This window comes from Thrips palmi, unplaced genomic scaffold (genome assembly GCF_012932325.1).
Source record: "Thrips palmi isolate BJ-2018 unplaced genomic scaffold, TpBJ-2018v1 HiC_scaffold_18, whole genome shotgun sequence".
NCBI classification, from domain to species: Eukaryota; Metazoa; Arthropoda; class Insecta; order Thysanoptera; family Thripidae; genus Thrips; species Thrips palmi.
In genome coordinates, this window is record NW_023144627.1 from 14,423,784 (window position 1) to 14,442,844 (window position 19,061).

Consider the following 19,061-nt stretch of genomic DNA (forward strand, 5'->3'; position numbering starts at 1 on the left):
ACGGGCGATCCGTCTGCAGCGCACTTCCCTCCGAACAACTCAAAACAACAACAACAACAACAACAGTTTCCCCCCTCAGTCGCGATCAGTTATGTCTCCCCGCTGTATTCTTTTCCCTGCTGCATTAAACTCATTTCCATCCCGGCCGGAAATTCAAACCGTCTAATCTCCTTTGGACGGGCCGGGCGCTGCCACAAAAAGGTACCCGACGTGATGCGCGCCATTTATGGCGGAGCGAAAAATTACAGCAGCCCGTCACCCATCAACAGCCACAAAAAAAAACAAAAAAAAAACGACAGGCCCATTATTCCTCCCCTATTAACTGGCCCTTTAGGTACCGCGCCCACCCACGCCATAGACAGAGAGTCACAAAGAAAAAAAATATGCCCCGATGACATCCTCGCGGAGTCATTGACGTATTGTAGGCGCGACGTGATATATCCGCGGTGGTCATTTTGATTCATGGCATCCCCCACCCCTTTTTCCCGCTGCCCCTCCCCCTCCCCCGGACATGATGGGTATTATAACCTTTCAGCGACAGAGCCCGTAATTCACGGCGCGTTGCCTTTTAGCCGAACAAATCCCTACTTTCCACCGTGTGTGTGTGTGTGTGTGTGTGTGTGTGTGTGTCCGCATGCCGGTGCTACACTGTCCGAAAGCCACCAATAATTCTGGTTGTTTCGAGGCGGAAGGGTTGGGCCGAAGCCGCCCGGCGCAGCGAGAGGGAGTGGGAGCGAGACAGACAGACCGTCAGGCAGCCGGGGGGGGGGGGGGGGCATGGAAGCAATAAGGGCGGTGGACACCATGGTGGCGACGGAAGCACTAATGGTGGACGACCAACGGCCGACGTGACGTCACTGGCGCGCGCAACACACACACACACAGTGACACTTCACGGCGCGACGGGCGTGACTGGACCACGGTATGACAAACCGCTGGTGGTGATGGCCTTGGTGTCGCGACGTCGTCGTCGCCTCTCAAGGGCGAGGGGTGGGGGGGGGGGCGGCATTTAGGCCCCGCTGCTGCATGTCCCGCTCCTGGGCGTGGCGGAGTGGTGCGGCGCGTGGACTTTCGACTTCACAGGCCGCTGGCCGCGCAGAACGACCCCGGAGGCCCCGCGAAGCCGCGAACCACCACCCTGCGGACTGAGTCGTTTTCGTCGCTCCGTCTCTCTCGCACTCCCGGTGCGTCCCGAAGGGTGCGAGAGAGACGAAAACGACTCTCGGTCCGCAGCCGGCCGCGGCCTGCACACTGTATGGCGGACAATCGCGACTCTGGGCGTCTCTCTCCAACTCGCCGCCGTCGTGGCCGCGGGGGCGGAGGGCGCGCGCCAGCCGTGACGCGTGGGGATCAAAGGACTCGCTGCAAAACAATGAACAATGCCACCTCTCTCTCTCTCTCTCTCTCTCTCTCTCTCTCTCTCTCTCTCTCTCTCTCTCTCTCTCTCCCTCTGCCACCGCATGGACGCGCCGACCCCTTCGGATGACCTTTCCCTTCGCGCCGCCACCGCGGCTGTCTCTCTCGCACCCTTACGGGACGCTCCATGAGTGCGAGAGACAGAGAGAGACCCAGCTCCCACTCGGAATCAGCCTACCGCCACCACACTGACTTTCACCCCTACACCCGTTCCGCGTGACATTACCGCGCACGGCAGCGGCCGAGGGGCCCAAGGGGTGAAGGCGTTCTGGAGAGGAAATGAAGACCGCGGCGAAGCAAATGTAGCGGACACGTTCGTGTGTGGTGTGTGTGTGTGCGCGCGCGCATGTTTGTGAGTGTCTAGGTGGGTGGGTGTGCACGCATGTGAGTTGCCCCGCCCCCTTCTCTCTCTCTCTCTCTCTGTCTCTCTCTCTGCGGGGTTTGGCCGCGCAGTTCGATAAGGTCACATGCATTAAAGACTGTTGGGTAAATCCTCCTGCTCGGGTCGTACGGTCGTTCGGTCGTAGGAGACTGGCCCGGCCGACCGGCGCGCCGGTCTGAGCCGCAGGAAAAAAGGAGGCCGAGACGGCGGCCCGTGTGCGTGTGTGTTTGTGTGCGTGTGCGTGTGTGTGCGTGTGAGTGAGTCCACTGCGGGGCGCCTGGGAGGTAGACCGTCCCGCAGGACAGCTGTGTGTGCTGCGGCGAGGGCCTGGCCTACCCGGCAGGGGCACAGCATGCGGCAGCGCGGAAATTTGATACAACAACTCCTGGTGTATTAACTCTCCGCTCTGCAACGCGTCGACGGAAGAAAGCACGCCGTTTACAGGACAGAAAGACCAACGCAGTCGTGGGGCTTAGCGCTCTCTCTCTCTCTCTCTCTCCCTCCCTCCCTCCCCCCCTCTCTCTCTCGTTCTCACACTCGCACGCACGCACTGCGCGTGTAAAAGAGACCCATGTCGGACCGTCTGTTCTTGGGATTAGTGGGGTTCCGGGGGGTTTCCCGGGTTTCCGGGGTTCCTAGGGGGTTCTGGGGGTTCCGGGCCCCGGGGTGGCGGAACCGGATGTAGTTATAGCCTCGCACTGGTCGCTGGCCGCCGCTGGCCGCACGAGGGGGGCCGGGCCCGGCCCGAGAGGCTCGCTCGTAAGGAAGCGAAGGAATGGCGGATTTGGCGTCCGGGGAGGGGAAGGGGGAGGGGGAGGGGGCGAAGCGAGAGAATGGGCAGAGGCCAGTGGACCCGCGCAAGTACGCAACTTACGCCACGGTTGCAAGGTGAGGCCACGGTGAGGCCGTTGCCCCAACGGCGCACTCAGCGCCCCCGCCGCAGTGGGCGGAGGCGGCAAAAACTGCAAACGCGTTTTGAGCTCCAGAGTCGCTAAACAGGACTCGAACTGAGCGTGTGACCCCACCAATGGATTGCTCTCCGAACGAGGAATCCATTGGTGGGGTCACACGTTCGATTCGAGGGCCATTTAGCGACTCTGGAGCTCGAAACGCGTCCGCGGAGTTTTGCGACAGCCGCCTCCGGTCTTCTGGCCCAGTGTGCCTGCTTGCGCACGCTGCCCGGGCAGGGCGTGTCAGTGTGCTGGCCGGGCGCGCCGCGGACAGCGCCAACCCTTTTTTTGCGTGCTCCGCCTCTCCGCCGCTCCGCCGCCCGTCCGGGTCCGCCGGGCCGCCATTGCAGGATTGCTGTATGTAACCCCTTGACTGCGTGATTGGATGGGCCAAGCAGAAGCTGCTCGCCCGCCTGCTTGCCCGCCCCGCCCCGCCCCGCCCGCCCCGCCCCGCCCCGCCCGCGTTTTGACAGACATGGCAGTGGAGGGGGAACGCCCCTGTCGGGTCCCGTGTCGTGGCCCCCGTCGGGGCCCCTGTTGCTTTGTAATTCTGTCAGTACCAGGAGACTGTGTGTGCGTGTGTGAAAGTGTGTGTGCGTGTGTGTGTGAGTGCGAGGATCTGTTAGGCCTAACTAGGGGGGGATATTAATGAGGCAGGCAATGTGCGTGCCGCGTGCATGTTTGTGTGCGTGTGTGTGGAAAGGGAGGGAGGGGGTGCAGCACAGCAGATACCACAAGTCTCCGGAGGGCGGGAAGGAGTCTCCACGGAGCGGACATAGAGGGGACCTAGCGAAGGTCGTCTACTGCGCGCCTCTCTCTCTCTCTCTCTCTCTCTCTCTCTCTCTCTCTCTCTCTCTCTCTCTCTCTCTCTCTCTCTCTGTGCATGCATGAGAAGACGGATGGACGGGCCCAGAGCACGCTTCGCTGCTGGGGACGACGACAAATAGAAACATTACTTAGGCCAGCGTGTGGTGCTTCGTTTTCGCCAAGGTGTGGTCTGTCTTTGTGCGTGCTTTGCCTTGCGTCCGTGTGTGTGTGTGTGCATGCATGTGTTTGTGTGTGTGGAGTGCTACGCACCTAGGCGGTCTGTGTGGGAGTGTCAGGAGCGCAAAGCCCCCAGCGCTCCGCAACACCCATCCTCATGTACAAACAAATCCTGTAGTTTAAAATAAAACGACAACGACAACAATAAAACCTCAACAAAAATAGAACAAAAAGCCGCAGCAATTAAATGCGGCCCTTGACGCATTCCACTTTCTTTTTAAATTCCCCATCGCCGCCTGCGACAAAGGAAGGCTATTGATTCAGGCAGACAGGCAGGCAGGCAGGCAGGCAGACGGGGAGGTAGAGGAAGGCCTGCCTTCTATCTGATTCTTCGCCGTGGAACAATGGACACGTCTGAAGGCCCCGCGGCCGGCAGACTCATTCCGAGAGTCCCTTTCCGTCGCTCTGTCTCTCTCGCTCTCGTGGGGCGCCCGGTGTAGGTGCGAGAGAGACAGAGCGACGAAAGGGGGCCTCGGAATCGTTCTGCTGGCGGCCCCGAAAATATCAGTCCCGGAAGGAGCGAGCAAGGCGGTGAGGCGCCCCACTCAACCCCCGTCAGCCGCACGCGTAACGCCAGCAAGGCAGACACACCGTAAAGGGCAGTGTGGCGTCGATACTCCGCGCCCAGAACACGCCCGCTGGCTTCAACAGTCGCTGGGGCGGGGGGTATCTCCGGTGCCGCCGCACAGTGGGCCAGAAGACCGGTGGAGACGGCTCACTGTGGGGCGGGGGGCTTCCAGATCGCCTTCCGAGCGCGGGTAACGCGGCCCGTTCGAAAAACAAACGGCCCGTCGTTGCGGCGCGCGGGGTATTGACAGAGTCGTTGCGCGGTCCGCGCGCGGGGTATTGACAGAGTCGTTGCGCGGTCCGCGCGCGGGGTATTGACAGAGTCGTTGCGCGGTCCGCGCGCGGGGTATTGACAGAGTCGTTGCTTTTAACCGACGCGCGGCGCGCGGCCCCGTGTCCACACGAGGGCGCGCAAAAACCGGAATGGCCGCAGCGCAGCCACAGCGACACGCAAAAACAGAAACAAAGGCGCGCGTTACAGTGTCGTGTCAGGTGCAGCGCCGAGGCGCGAAAGGCCTGTCCCGTCGCTCTGTCTCTCTCGCACACCCGACGAGAGCGAGAGAGACAGAGGCCGGCGGCCGGCAGCGCAGCCACGCATGCCCGGCCCAGACGCGCAGCCGCGCAGCCGCGCAGCACGGATGGCTCCTGACAGAGCAATAATGTGACATGGTTTGGAAAATCTGTGTCAGCGGCAGCCTTCGAGTGGAGGCGGAGGGGGGGCTGGCCAGCCCATGCATACGTGATGGCTCTCTCGGCGCGAGCGCACTGTAACCGCTCTCCTAGCCTCGCGGCGTGGAGCTGGGCGAGCGGGGCGGGCTTGGTGGACGCGCTCCGGGCCGGCGGCATGCGCCCCACATTTCTTCTTGACGCCCTCCTCGCCTCCTTCGCCGGCCCGGAGCTGCCCGGAGCAGCCTGGCGCTGGTCGGGGCGCGGCGGCGCGGCCGTGACCGAGAGCAGGGGAGGGGGGGGGGAGGGGAGGTCCTGATGTGCACATTCACAGGACGGTCACGTGGGTCGTGAGGGAACGCGCGGACGCAAGCGGCCAGTCAACGCCCACGCCAAGTGCAGCCGCAACCCCGGCAAGCCGCCCCGCCCCGCCCCCCCGCCCCGCCCCGCCCGGTCAGAGTCGTTGGAGAACGCCGGGCGAAGCGGCCGACGGATAGATGGACACACAGTGTAGGGGACCCAAACTAACAGTGAGTCGCGCTTCGCACTCGAGGTCTGACTCAGTAGGACGACCAGGCAACGGTGCACTGCTCAGGCGCACAAAAACAAAAGGTTTCCTTAAAAAAATGGTTAAAAACATAAAATGATTCATTTTCCGTTTGAAATTGGTCGCAAAACGTTTTTAACAGTGCTCGAAAAAACAGGAAAACCGAGCCTTCAAAGTGGCCGCTCGCTGCATGCCATACCGCTATGCATTCCTATCTCCCGCATTCCTGCAGCGCGAATGGCACGGCCGCCTTCGAATCCGAATGCGCAGTCGTTTTCATCGTTCCGTCTCTCTCGCACCGATAGGGGACGCCCCGTGAGTGCGAGAGAGACAGAGCGACTCTGGGAATCAGTGTGCTGGCAGCGCGGCAGCACGACGATGACGCGTTGTCTCTGCGCAAACAGTTCAACAGGACGCCAGTGTCTGGCGAGGACACGCCACGACACCGCGGCGGCGGTCCTCAAAGGTAGCATTCTCTTTCTGCTCCGCGTACCCGCCACCACCTCCACCCCTTCCCTGCATGTCTGGCGTGCCTGGTCAAGCAGCATAGCGTTTGGAGCCGCGCGGTCCACGACCGCAGAGTTATAAAAAAAAAAAAAAGAACACCAAAAAAAGAAAACAAAAAAAAAATTGCTGCAGAAATTTGAAAAATTCGTGCACCAAATTGCTGAGGGAGGGCGGGGCGGCCGTCGGACCTCCCCGCGGAATGCCGTGCCAGCGAAAGGGTGGCCCCCGGGACCGGCAGCGGCGGGCAGCCCGAAAAAAAGAGAGAAAGCAAAAAAAGGGAAAGAGGTCAGTAATAAAACTTAGTGCGCGGCGTGGATGAATGGAAATCATTATCAAGGCCTTTGTGTAGGCATGCGGCGCGGTCTGGGTCAAGGTTTGGAGGTAGCGGTGCGCTCCACTGTAGCGGCCCAGAGAGAGAGAGAGAGAGATAGCGACGACAGGTCCGGCTGCAGCCTGGCTGCAGCGACGTGTCACGTGACGTCACGCACCGCGCTGCAATCCACTGATTGCAGTACACTGTTTGCCCGCGGCCGAAATGGCGGATCCAGGTCGAACCGGATTTATGTGTGTCCTGGCCTCGGCCGGCCTGGCCTCGTGAATCCGGGTACGGCACGGCGCGGCACGGCACGGCGCGGCGCGGCGGTCCGCCGGGGACGCGCTGCTACGCGCTGCTACGCGCTGCCGGCAAAATGGCAAATGGCTGTATCCGTCTCTGCCGCTCCTAATGGACAGGCCGCGGGGAAGAGGACAGACGCAAAACACTATTTGCAGTCAAACGGCGGGGCTCGCTATTCGCAGGGAGCGGTCGCCATCTGCCATGCGGAGTTCGCTCGCCGTGCGCATAGCGGGGCAGGGTGCTCTCTCACGCATTCAAGAAAATCCACGTGGCTGCGTGCAACAAACTAGCACTGCAGTGAGCCAGGCGGTGAGCGCGGAGAGAGAGAGAGAGAGAGAGAACACATGAGCGCTCTCTCTTGATCTCTTTATTTTTCCGCCTTTTTTCGACCCTTGCCGCTCGAAAGGGAGCAGTTCGAAGGATGAAAAAGGAGGACTAATGTGACCGGAGCGCACTGGCATCGGAGCAGCGAGTGGAAAGTACAAAGCAGGGAGAGAGAGAGAGAGAGAGAGAGAAAGATGAGAGGCGATAATCCCTCCCTTCCCTCCACGGCGCCTGTGAAGCTCAGGGTAGGCCAGCCCGCCACGCTGGGCTGAGGAGCGGGTTGCCTACCCTGGCCTACGCAGGCGCTTGCAGTAGCGCCATTTGACAGGCTGAGTGAGAGACACTGCCATATCTTGCGGGTTTTTGCGTGCTTATGCGGCAGCACTGACGTGAGCTGAAGCGACGGAGGACTTACCGACGACGGTGAGGTACAGCGGGTGGCCCATGGGCGGCGTGGTGGAGATCTGGCACTCGTACAGCCCCGAGTCCTTCCGCTGCGGGTACCGGATCCTCAGGGTCCAGTCCTCGGTGTGGGGCGAGTGCACGGCCTCGAAGCGCTGGTCCGACGTGTACGTGTAGCGGCCCACCGTCAGCAGGTGGATGTCCCGGTGGCGCACCCACGACACCTGCCGACAACAACAAGGCCCTGTTGAGCGAGAGAAAACCGTCGGTTCGGCCGGGAGACATTGCTGCAGAAATTGGAGCAGAGATTACAACCCCTTGGCAGCGCGGGCTGGGCTCCAAGCAAGCCGACGGCAAGCCCAGGGCAAGCCGCCCCGAGCGGGGCCCGCGCACCGCCTTTGTCCCGCGCACCCGATTTCTGCCCCGTGCCTCTGCCCCCCCCCCCCCCCCCCCCGACCCACACTCAAAAGCATCCCTCCCGGGAGCGGGCGACCTTGCCGTTGGCGGAGGCGCCGGCCGGGGACACGGGCCCCCAGGTATTTTACAGCGTAGCGTCTAATCACGCAGGCGCGCGGTGCGTTCGAGAGGCTGCGAGCCAAACGCGACAGCCCGGTGGAGGCAGTCGAAACCCCGGACGCGTTTTGAGCTCCAGAGTCGCTAAACGGAACTGGACCCGAGCGCGTGACCCCACCAATGGATTCCCCGTTCGACCCCATCCATTGATGGGGTCACACGCTCGGGTCGAGCCCCGTTTAGCGACTCTGAAGCTCAAGACGCGTATCGAGTTTTGTCCGCCTGCGCCGGTCTTCTGACCCACTCCGCAGCCCTCTCGGCCGTTGTATCGTTAGCGCCGTGATGACCCCGCGGCACGGCCTCGCTCGCCCTTCTTGCCTCCAAAGATGCTGCGGAACTTGGACCCTTTGGGCCTCGGCCCGGCCAGGCCCGGCCAGGCCCGGCCGCGCCGCCATGACGAGGCCAGTGCCGCTGCAGCGGCCTTCGCTTTAATATTCCGGCCATCACTGTTTACGAGGAGGCTAAGGAAGATATGACCCAGATGCGCAGAGCGCGGCCCGGGCGCGGCCAAAGCACTGCTCAAACGAGGCCCAAGGGTGGCTCGAACGCGGTCAAAGGGTGTCCAAAGCGCGGCTCGGGGGCGCCCACCAAAGCTCTCCCTCCGATCCGACCCAGCCCAGCTCACCTGGAGCAGTCAGAGAGCGCAACCGGTGCGACGGCGTGCCGAGTCGAACGGAGTGAGCGCACGGCGTGCCTTGTTTGCAGCCCCTCAGTCGGAGCCAAGTCTTTGTTGTCGGCCTGTGACGCCGCGCGCGCTGCGCCGCCGAGCGCGGCCAAGCCGTCCCTCAATAATTACCGAAGTGAGACGACGGCCAGCTGCCGCGAGCGAAGAGCGAGGCGGGCGCCGCAGCGGCGCGAGCGCTGCCCGGCCTACTTGTCAGCGTTCGAGAAAACTTTTAAAGCGCCCGGCCCGCCGCCGGCCCGCCCCAGGGACTTTGTTTAGACTTAGACCGCCGCCGCCACCGCGCGCCACCACGCCGCCAGCGCGCCGACCGCCGGCAGAGGATCCATTTTTATCCCCCTCCAGCGGGGAACTAGTTTCCGGGCACGACCGCCTTCCCGAACCACGTGCTCGACGGCGAGCTCCTCGGCGAAACCCGACGCACAGTGGGCCAGAAGACCGGCGGTGGCGGCCGAAATGCGAGACGCGGTTTGAGCTCCAGAGTCGCTAAACAGGACTCGAGCCGAACGTGTGACCTTACCAATGGATTGCTCTCCGAACGAGGAATCCATTGGTGGGGTCACAAGTTCGATTCGAGCAGTGGTAAACCTCAGAAATGGACTCGAATCGTCTTGGCCGGCGGCGCGGACTCGAAGTCTGTCCCGAACATCACAGCTGATGGCCCTCGGTACCCGACGGGCCAATCGGGGATCGGGCCCGAATAATGTGGCGAATCAGCTCGCGAATCGGGTGCCTCAGGTAGGACCCGCCTCGCAGTGCCTCGCACGTCCTATTCCAATTTCCGAACCCCATCAGCCTGCCAGAGGCGCCAGAGGTCAGGACCACCAGGGCCGCCACGGTCACGGGGTCCGATGGGGTGCGGGCCGCAAGTACCAACCAATGAGGTTACCGGAAGGGGAAGAGGAGTGTCAAGCCATGGAGGGACCGGAAGGGGGGGGGCAGCACGACATGCCAGCATTCATAAAGTTTTACAGCCTGTATCGAGGGAGGGGGAAAAGGGGGGGGGAGAGGACGCGTGGGCTTATTTAGGCCTCCGAGGAGGCTGATGACGTCGTCGCCGAAGGGCGCCTGGAGAGAGAGAGAGAGAGAGAGAGAGAGAGAGAGAGAGAGAGAGAGAGAAGGGGGAGGAGGGAAGCACGCCCCTATGGCCAATAAGGGGCGATCGCGGCGCGTTCTGTATTTAAGACCTAACAACGAGCGTCGAGTGGGGGCAGGGGAGGGCGAGGAGATGCTCAGAAGGAGAAGAAGAAGAATAAGAAGAAGAAGAAGAAGAAGAAGAAGAAGAAGAAGAAGAGGAGGAGGAGGAAGAAGAAGACGATGTGTGTGGTGGCCTACTGCCCTTTAGGGTGCTTGGCACACCGAGTGGCACTTGCACGCGCGATTGAACGCCGCGGCAGAAGCCCCCCCCCCCTCCACGCTGATTACGTGGCTTGATAGGTTTATTCATCGGCAATCACCGTCACATTCAAGTTGAGGGCCGAGAAGCGCGGGTCGACGCGGCAGTGCCGAGAAGAATTGAAAATAAAAAAATAGAGACAAGCAAACAGACACGACAACGCGGTAAACGGAGAGAATATCTAAGTGCAAAAACGGGAACATTGCGGACGGGTCTCGGAGTCTCGCACTCTCGGGATAGGCTGCACGCGCTGGCAGCACGCTGCCTGCAGAGTGATTTTGCAGTGTCTCGTCGCTCTGCCTCTCTCGCGCCTCGGAACGCCCCGCGAGTGCGAGGACGGCAGCGGCGACGGAATCACTGTTCGAAATCCGTCTGCTTGGCAGTCATGGCAGTCCTGGCGGGGCCCCGCCGCGAGGCTAGCCGCTTCCACGCCGAGCATACGCTCGAGGGCGCGCCCCGCCCCGCCCCGCCCCGCCCCGCCCCGCCCCGCCCCGCCCCGCCCCGCCCCGCCCCGCCCCGCCCCGCCCCGCCCCGCCCCACACCTCAAAATTTCTTTCTCCAGCCGGCCGGCCATGCACCGCGGCAGCAATAAGCACTTTGCTATTCCGACGGGCCGTGGAAATATTTGCATTGTGCTGGTTCCAAACAGAGCCGCGGCGTTCTGGGCCGAGCAGGCGAGCGAGAGGCAAGGCTTTGGCGTCGGACCGGAGAGCGGTGTTAGAATCAGGGGCGGGGCGGGGCAGGTGGCGGCAAAGATAAAAAGACCGTGATGGCTTTTCAAGCGACGGAATCATTTCGGTACCGCGCCGTGCTGGCCGGGCCAAGTCGGCTGGATCACCTCGCGTCAACGCCCCCCCCCCGCCCCCCCCCGCCCACCGTTAATCCATCGCTCCAAGAACAAAGGGCGTCCCAGCAAGAAAAACAAAGGGCAACAATAACTAGGATGACGGCGCGGTGTGGATTGCTCATTATTTGAGACAGCCACTGCCGGCCGTTGGCGCTGGGCTGCGCCGGGCTGCGCTCGGCCCGGCCGGTCGGCTAGTGGCTTTTCGCCCGCCGCCGCCTCCACCATTAAATTTGATGTCGGCGTGGATGACCCCCGATGAGTCGCCCCCCACCCCCACCCCCACCCCCCACCCCGGCCAGGCCACGCCGAGGGCCACCGTGCGGCTGGCTGGCCGTGGCTGGCCGAGGCTGGCTCTCTGGGGGTTCCAGAGGACGACCTTCTGGACTACCCGTTTGGCGGGCGTCCCTCAGGACCCATCCCCCTCGAGAGCCCCCCCCCCCCTCCCCGCCAGCCTGTGAAGCACTCGTTACCAAGTGTCGCAGCGAGCGGCCCGGTCCGACGGACCATTCTGGACCTCAGCGCGGGGCTAAACAGCCCATAAAGTCGCCCGGCGACTCCATTTTTTCGTGGTTGTTGCTGTTGTTGTTGTTGCTGGGCACAAAGGGAGGAATACAAGTGGATATTTATACAGCTGCATTGTTCGCGCCGCTCGGCATTTTTTTTGCATTGTTTCGGCGCGGAAAATGAGAGTCGGAACAAGACGTAAGGGGCCGTGGTTCCCCAGGGCAGGCCGTCGTGCGCAACAACCCAGAGCCTCGGCCCGTTAAAGCGATTCCGCGTCTTAAAGCGTGTAGACATACTTGCGAGCGTCCCGCCTCCGTCCCGCCTCCGTCCCTAGGCATCCATTAGGCCCCGACAAACAAAGCGGACCGGGACGCACGCTAAGCACACTTAATTTCAATTTCGATATTTTTTTCTGCCCCCTTGCGTCGGTCGTCCTTGATGGTTTCGGGAACAGGGAAAACGGATTTTTGTTTTCGGACAGTAGGCCGGAAGACCGATGGAGGTGGTCGAAATTCCGGACGCGTTTTGAGCTCCAGAGTCGCTAAATGGGGATCGAATCGAACGTGTGACCCCACCAATGGATTGCTCTGCAAACGAGGAATCCATTGGTGGGGTGTCACACGTTTGGTTCGAGTCCCATTTAGCGACTCTGGAGCTCAAAACGCGTCCTGACTTTCGGCCGCCTCCACCGGTCTTCTGGCCCACTGTGCGCAGCTGCGCCGAACTTGTTCCCGACTTGGCGCCATTTTTGGAGGCGCTTCAAAATCCGCGCGCCGAGTGACTCATCGCCAACATGACGCGCCGCAACATGGAGGCAAGTCAAAATGAGAGTGAAGTGAAACGAGCGCGGAGGGGCCGGGCGGGGCCCTCGGGGAGGGAGGGGGAAAGACGTGGCAAACAGAAAAGGCCATTTGTCGAACACCGCCTTGCCTCCACGGTTCCTTGGCCACGCTCCATACTTCATGCTTCACGCCGCGCGCCGCTGCGGTGGTCTGCCCTGGATTCCGTCTCGACTGATTTCCCCCGGGCACACTCACAGTCAACAGTTTAAAACGCCGGGCCACGTTATCGGCCGCTGCACCGGCCCACACTGTCAAAAGTTCTCTCAAAGCAAAATAGTCACTTTAATACAATGACACAATGTCGTGAAAAATTGAGATTAGTTTACATCAAGAGGCCTATTCTTATTCATGGGCGTGACAAAAAATGTCATCATTTTGTTTGATGGTCTCGAGGGCGAACGGTTTGCCTGCCTACAAGGCGACGTCATTGGTCCAGCCACGCTCTAGCCACGCTCCAGCCACGCTCCAGCCACGCTCCAGCCACGCTCCAGCCACGCTCCAGACACGCTCCAGCCACGCTCCAGCCACGCTCCAGCCACGCTCCAGCCACGCTCCAGCCTCGCTCCAGCCACGCTCCAGCCACGCTCCAGCCACGCTCCAGCCACGCTCCAGCCACGCTCCAGCCACGCTCCAGCCACGCTCCAGCCACGCTCCAGCCACGCTCCAGCCACGCTCCGAGCCACTCGGCGGCGCGGGGTTCCGAAACACGACGCCAGCGCGACCACTTCGGTCCCCGGCGACGTTAGGGTGGAACCAGACACAATCGTGACTTTTTCCCGCTTGGCTCGAACGGGGGGAAGGGGGTTGGGGCAGGCCAGTGGCCGGGGCCCACTACAGAGGCAAGAAGCGAGATCCGGCATCAAACGCAAGTGGCCTGCCGGGACGGCGTAGCCGGCGTAGCCACCCCACGACGAGGCAGGCAAGCAGCAAGCACGCGAGCTTCTTTGACGCCCCGCTGTTGTGTATAGCTGCGACTTAAAGCGGGACGTGGCCGGCCTCGCCATCGGGCGATACGAATTGCCCGCCCCGCCGCGCCCCGCAGTGCCTCGCAGTGCCGCCGCCCGGCCCGATGCCCCTTGTCTCTGCTTATTGCCGAAGAAATCAAAGGACATGCGGAGGGCGAGGCGCGGCGCCCTTGGCGAGATATCTCGAAAATCGGAGCGGCGATGAGGCAAAAAGGGATTGCATTGCATTTCCGCGGACCCGGCCGGCGTTAACGGGCGAGTCCAAGTCGTGGGTCTTTGAGTCTTCGGCGCCCCGCCCCGCCCCCCCCCCCGCCCCGCCCCGCCCCGCCCCGCCCCGCCCCGCCCCGCCCCCCGCCCCGCCTTATTTGATTGCCGCCTCGAGCGTCTTCGAGTGTTTGGCCGAGACGCGCCGGCGAGGAAATCACTGTCACTGATGACGCGTCATTCGGAGCGCCTGTTTGGGCGAACAAGGAAACTCCCAAATGTGACAGGCAGCCAGCGAGCGTCAGCCGAGCCAGACAGCCGGCGGGGAGAACGATGCGCGCTGGAAAAAAAATTACGGACAGTTTGGAACGGAACATCGACGAGATGTCCACTATTTTTTGCGATCTTTTTTTCGAAACCGGTGTTCGCGGCTTGGCGGTCAGACGGACTGACTGCATCCCGAACGCTGTTTAAAGGATTGCTGCTAGCAGGAGCAGGATCAGGCCACTGTACTACATTGAAGAATCATACGCCTTTCATTTTGACAGTGCATTCGCACCGCAGCACGAGGTTGGCCGCGAGCACGCCTCGCTATCCAGGCGCAGCCGGACTCCAGAGCTACACGCCGGCCGCTCGTTTAGAGTGTACCTCCGCCCGCTCTCTGCCCGTTAGAAAAGACCGTGTAATAAATATATGGCGGTGCGATTGCGCGCCCCGCGCCACTGACCCGCCCCAACGCGTGACCAGCGCGGACCGCCACGTGACCACGGGGAGGCGCACGTCCGGAGGGAAGACGCACGGGGGGTCCATGCCCCGACGCGGCAACCTCCCCTCCCCTCCCCTCCCCTCCCCTCCCCTCCCCTCCGGACAAGCCACCCGCACTGGTGCCGCAACAGCACCAGCAGCCACGCTAACTAGGCACTGTTTTTGCCCAGCTTCCGCCCGGCCCTAAGCCTGCACTGGGAAATGAGCAGTTTGCCTGCTGAAAAATGGCCGTCTGCGGCGGGGCGGCGATGGCCCGGACCGGCCCCCCACCAGAGGGGTGGCAGCGCGAGGGCCACCCCGGCTAAAGCCGCAATTGCCGCGACGTAGTGCAAGGGGCTTCTTCTGGCCGTCTTCAACGCCATCGCCCGCGAGGTCCTCGAGGCCTCCAGCCTCCACGCCGCCGCCGAGGCCCCAGCGGGCCGGAAACAGCCGCACCCGATTCTACAGTGCCGTCTCGCAAACGAGATGTGGAGTGCCGAGCTCAACACAGCACCAACACAACAACAACAAACCGAAGCAAACTCAAGTTAAAACCGCTTTCCGCTGGGTAAAATTTTGCTCAACCTTTTTATCTTTCGTGTTGAATAGCGGTTGAGAACGGGGGCGAGGGGAGGCCAAAAAGTGGCCTTGAATGGGGAAACATAGTTCGGGCGCGGCCCGCGTCAGCCCCGCCAAGTTACACGGCCCTCGAGCCAGTGGTTCGCTGGAACAGTTTGTTCAAAAAATAACCCTGTTCTGAGGAGTTGGACGAACCTCCCCCTCCCCCTTTTCTTCCGCCTCGCGGGCCTATCCTAATTAAGCCCCTTGTCCATGATCACGGCCTTGGTGGTGTTGGTGCACACTGATATTCCGAGAGTCTTCTGTCTCTCTCGCACCTGGCGTCGCGTCGCGAGGGAGACAGAGACGCCCGGTGCGAGCGTTGGCGGCGGCCTCCGTGAAGGGCATGCGGATCGGCGCGTCAATCGGCGCAGTGTCGCCCAGGCTGGCTGCCTGGCTGCCTGCTTGACTGGCGGCACGCTATCCTCAGGGAAATCCGTCTTGCCGGCGGCACCGCTGTTCATGGTGTAGTTGGTCATGGCCTTGCTTCTCATGGCCCTGGGCCCAGCCGGCCCAGCCACGCGCCGCCGCGGCCAGTGCAGCGGACCCTCATCCACCCCGCCCCGCCCCGCCCGCCCCGCCCCGCCCCGCCCCGCCCGCCCCGCCCCGCCCCGCCCCGAAATAACTACAAACCCTAATCAAAACGGGGCAAACAAACGCGCTGGGCGCGGCCGGCCGGCCAGGCGTTGACGGCGAGGCGCGCAGTGTGGTTGAAAATTAATTTCGGCGGCCGGCTTGTGCTAGCTCGCGCTGGCTCGCGCGCCCTGCAGGCCTGAAGGCTGATTCCGAGAGTCGGTTACGTCGCTCTGTCTCTCTCGCCCCTGTACGGGACGCCCCTCGCGTGCGAGACAGACAGAGCGAGAGATCAGTCTGCAGCTCCACGCCAGGCTTGACCTTGGTCGACACTGCGGGCTGGCGGGGCGGGGCGGGGCGGGGCGCTGCGGCTCTCCGACAAGCACCTCACTTTGCGACTAGTTCATCTGCAGATCGCTGTCGGAAACTCGGAATTCCGATAGCCCATCTCGGTCCGTAGCGACTGCCAGAAACCAAACCTTAACTGCCGGATGATTTTTTTTTGGTATTTAAAAAGAGATTTGAAAGAACGTCACACTGGGGTCGGGTTGAATACGCACAGCGAGTGACATAGTCGACAGTCGACATGAATGAGTCTGGATAGCACTGCAGGAAAAGAGGCCAACAGGATAGCTTGATGGACGCAAACCCAAAGCGGGGGCTGTCTGTGTGTGTGTTCATGAGTGCCCGGTCGTAGCAACCAGTTTTCGATTGAAGGTATCGGATTTTCGATCATAGCTATCGAATTTACTCCGGAGTCATGATGACGCAACAAAGTCTTACCGCGATTGCGTAGCCCTGCACTGGCGGTCGCGAACCCAAAGCCAGTCTAGCCCAGGCTGCCCTGAGGCCATGTGGAAGATACGACCTAGGCTGCCCACTGGTCGGGCCGGCCCGGGCAGGCCCACCTCGGCGGCCCGGAGCAGGGCAGATAATAGGGCAGCTCATGCCACGCGTAAGGGCCGGGCAGCCCGCGCTGGCCGCGCAGCCCGGCCAAGCAAGCAGCCCTGTTAGAAAAAAAATAAATAAAAAATGGAAAATGGACGCACAGGGTGGAAAGTTGGGGAGCCGGGTGGCTGGGGCTTCCCTCCGGATCCAGGCATCCCGTAGCAAGCAGAGGCGAAGGGTTGTGATGGAATAGTGGCCGGGATGTTTTAGGGCCACGCGGGGACGGAAGGCGCATACGGGCTGTTACGGACGCACCACGGCGTGTGTGTGTGTGAGAGAGAGAAAGAGACCACTCCCAACACCAGATTGCTTCCGGACGAACGTAAAGTAGTGCACCGGGCCAGCTGTGGCACGCGTTCCACATTGCATCCCACTCTAAACTCTGGAGACTCTCTGTCAGTGTGTGTGTGTGTGTGGGCGAAAAAGAACACAGGACGGGCAGCAAGTGTAACAACAATCCACTCGCTTGATTGTTTGTCGATTTGCATGCTAATTGCTCTGAATTATTATGTGTGCCCCACCCACTTTCGATGGGCTCCGAAGTATACGGCACTCATCAGCCAACTTTCCTCTTTTCCACACAAAAAAAAGAACAACAAAACAACAGCCGAAAACAGAACGACAATTTTTGTAATCACTGTAATCACGCCTGACTGGCAGGCAGCCCTTTAGATTACACATATGGAAAGGGGTTGGGAGCACTGGTAAAAAAAGTTGCGTCAAATCGATTGGTTGTCATCGTTTCGACTAAGAAATCAAAAGTAACTCTCTTAGTCCAGGACAATCATACCATGAAAATCAATCAAAGTATAGTCGAGTTGACTTAACTTTGTCACGGTGTTGTCTCTCTGCTGTGTCGAAACGACCTGTACGTTGTAAAGAACGGCGCACCCCCTGGTGGCTTGCGCGCACACACACACACACACACACACACACACACACACACCGACTGTTCGGCCGCGAGGTGGTTGCTCCCAGATTTGTGCTCTGGAATCGCGCTATCTCCGAAGAGGCGGCGGCTGCGACCCTCTCAGCTGGAACCGGAGTGGGAGTTGTGGGGGCGTTATTTCGCGGTTGTTTCTACCCGTTTCTGCTCGAGGCTAGAGCACACTAGGCAGCCCTTTTCAGCTCATTTTCCGGCTAGCTTTCGTTCATGAAGTCTTTTCGATACAAGGTTCGTTGTTCAGATTCTGGTTATTTCTCTCATCCATCAATCCGCCGGGACTCTCCGCTCCTTGACGCGGGGCGGGGCGGGGCCGCCGAGTCGAACGCCGGACTGGAAAATTGTTTGGACTGGAAAGTAAACAAAACGGGCCAGGCTGTTACTGCAATACTCTTAATCCCGGAGCAGCACACAGCCGGGCCAGCTAATCCAATCATCGCACGGCAAGCGGAGTGAACGGGCGGGGCGGGGCGGGGTGGGGCGGGGCACAGTGGGCCAGAAGACCGGTGGAGGCGGCCAAAACTCTAGACGAGTTTTCAGCCCCAGGGTCGCTAAAAAGGACTCGAACCGAACGTGTGACCCCACCAATGGATTCCTCGTTCGAAGACCAATCCATTGGTGGGGTCACACGTTCAGTTCGAGTCCCATTTAGCGACTCTGGAGTTGAAAACGCGTTTGGAGTTTCGGCCGCCTCCACCGGTCTTCTGGCCCACTGTGCGGGGTGGGGCGGATGCCGCCGTCCGCTGGCCGGACATTAAAAAAGCCGAACGGAAGGGCCGGCGCGTGACAGCGGATGGCGCGCTGCGCATGGCGGACGGCGAACACTTGTTATGCCAATGATTCACAGCCGCCCTGTCAAATTACTGCCCGGAGCCGGGCGACCCCGTCCAAACAAATCGACTACACACTCTATTTTATTCATTTTCAGAATCACGCGCCATTTTCACAGCCAGTTCATGCTTTCCCCCCGCCGCCGCCCTCTCTCTTTGTTCTCAACTTTCACGCCTGTTTTATTTTCAGATTTTTACTTTTTTGGCGCGCTTAAATACACGTGTGATGGCCGGTATTCGACGTACGGGACGTACGGGGCGCCCGGCCACCTATAACAAATTGATTTAAAACGTTCTGTCTCCGCTCCATATTCAGCGCATTACTCGTCCGGGCCGGGCGGGGCCGGGCAACGGGGCGCGAGGGCGCCATGTCCGGTGCAAGCACTCGATGGCGATGCCGGAGAAATGAGCCCAATTTGCATGGGAGCTGTTTTGCCCTCGGCTTCACTCCGCCCGCTCCATCCCTTCGGCACAACGGTCGGTTACGGCATGTCTTTTTTTCTTTTTTTTTTGTGCCATGGCTATCCCTCTTTCCTTCTCGTGGATTTGTCAAAATACACTCCGAAATCGCAACGTGGTCAGGCAATTGCAGCGAGAAAACTCAGCATTCTCAGAAGCATAAATTTTGTTTCACTCAAATTTTATTTTTGCCTCAATTTTTGTCACTTTACTACAACAGATGTTTTTTTGTTCAATAGAGCCAAGTTTTAGAGTTCAATTGACTTTACTCTCGTGACAGTGAGCATGACACACACATTTGGCTTACGCGTTTCAACGCCGCGCTGTCGACGCGTTGGTGGGGCAAATCCGATATTTGTTATGTTTTTCTATCCTTTTTCTTGTATCAGACCATATTTCCTCCCCCCTGTTCCGATGATGATGTTTGTTGTTAGTCAAAACTCGTTAAACTCGATAATCGGAAGCGAGCCGGGGTGTTCGTGTCTCGGCCTCAAGGGCGTGTTCGCACACAC

General features: G+C 60.8%; 1 protein-coding gene across 4 annotated transcripts in view; it reads right to left on the bottom strand.

Annotated features, from left to right (window-relative positions):
* LOC117645116 (zwei Ig domain protein zig-8-like) overlaps window positions 1-19,061 on the bottom strand; it is a 145,645-nt gene that overhangs the window by 5,112 nt on the left and 121,472 nt on the right. For all 4 annotated transcript variants that reach the window (XM_034385035.1, XM_034385036.1, XM_034385037.1 and 1 more), the window contains exon 5: window positions 7,435-7,645. In XM_034385035.1, coding sequence (XP_034240926.1) covers window positions 7,435-7,645 — 211 coding nt within the window. The remainder of the gene's footprint in view (window positions 1-7,434; window positions 7,646-19,061) is intronic.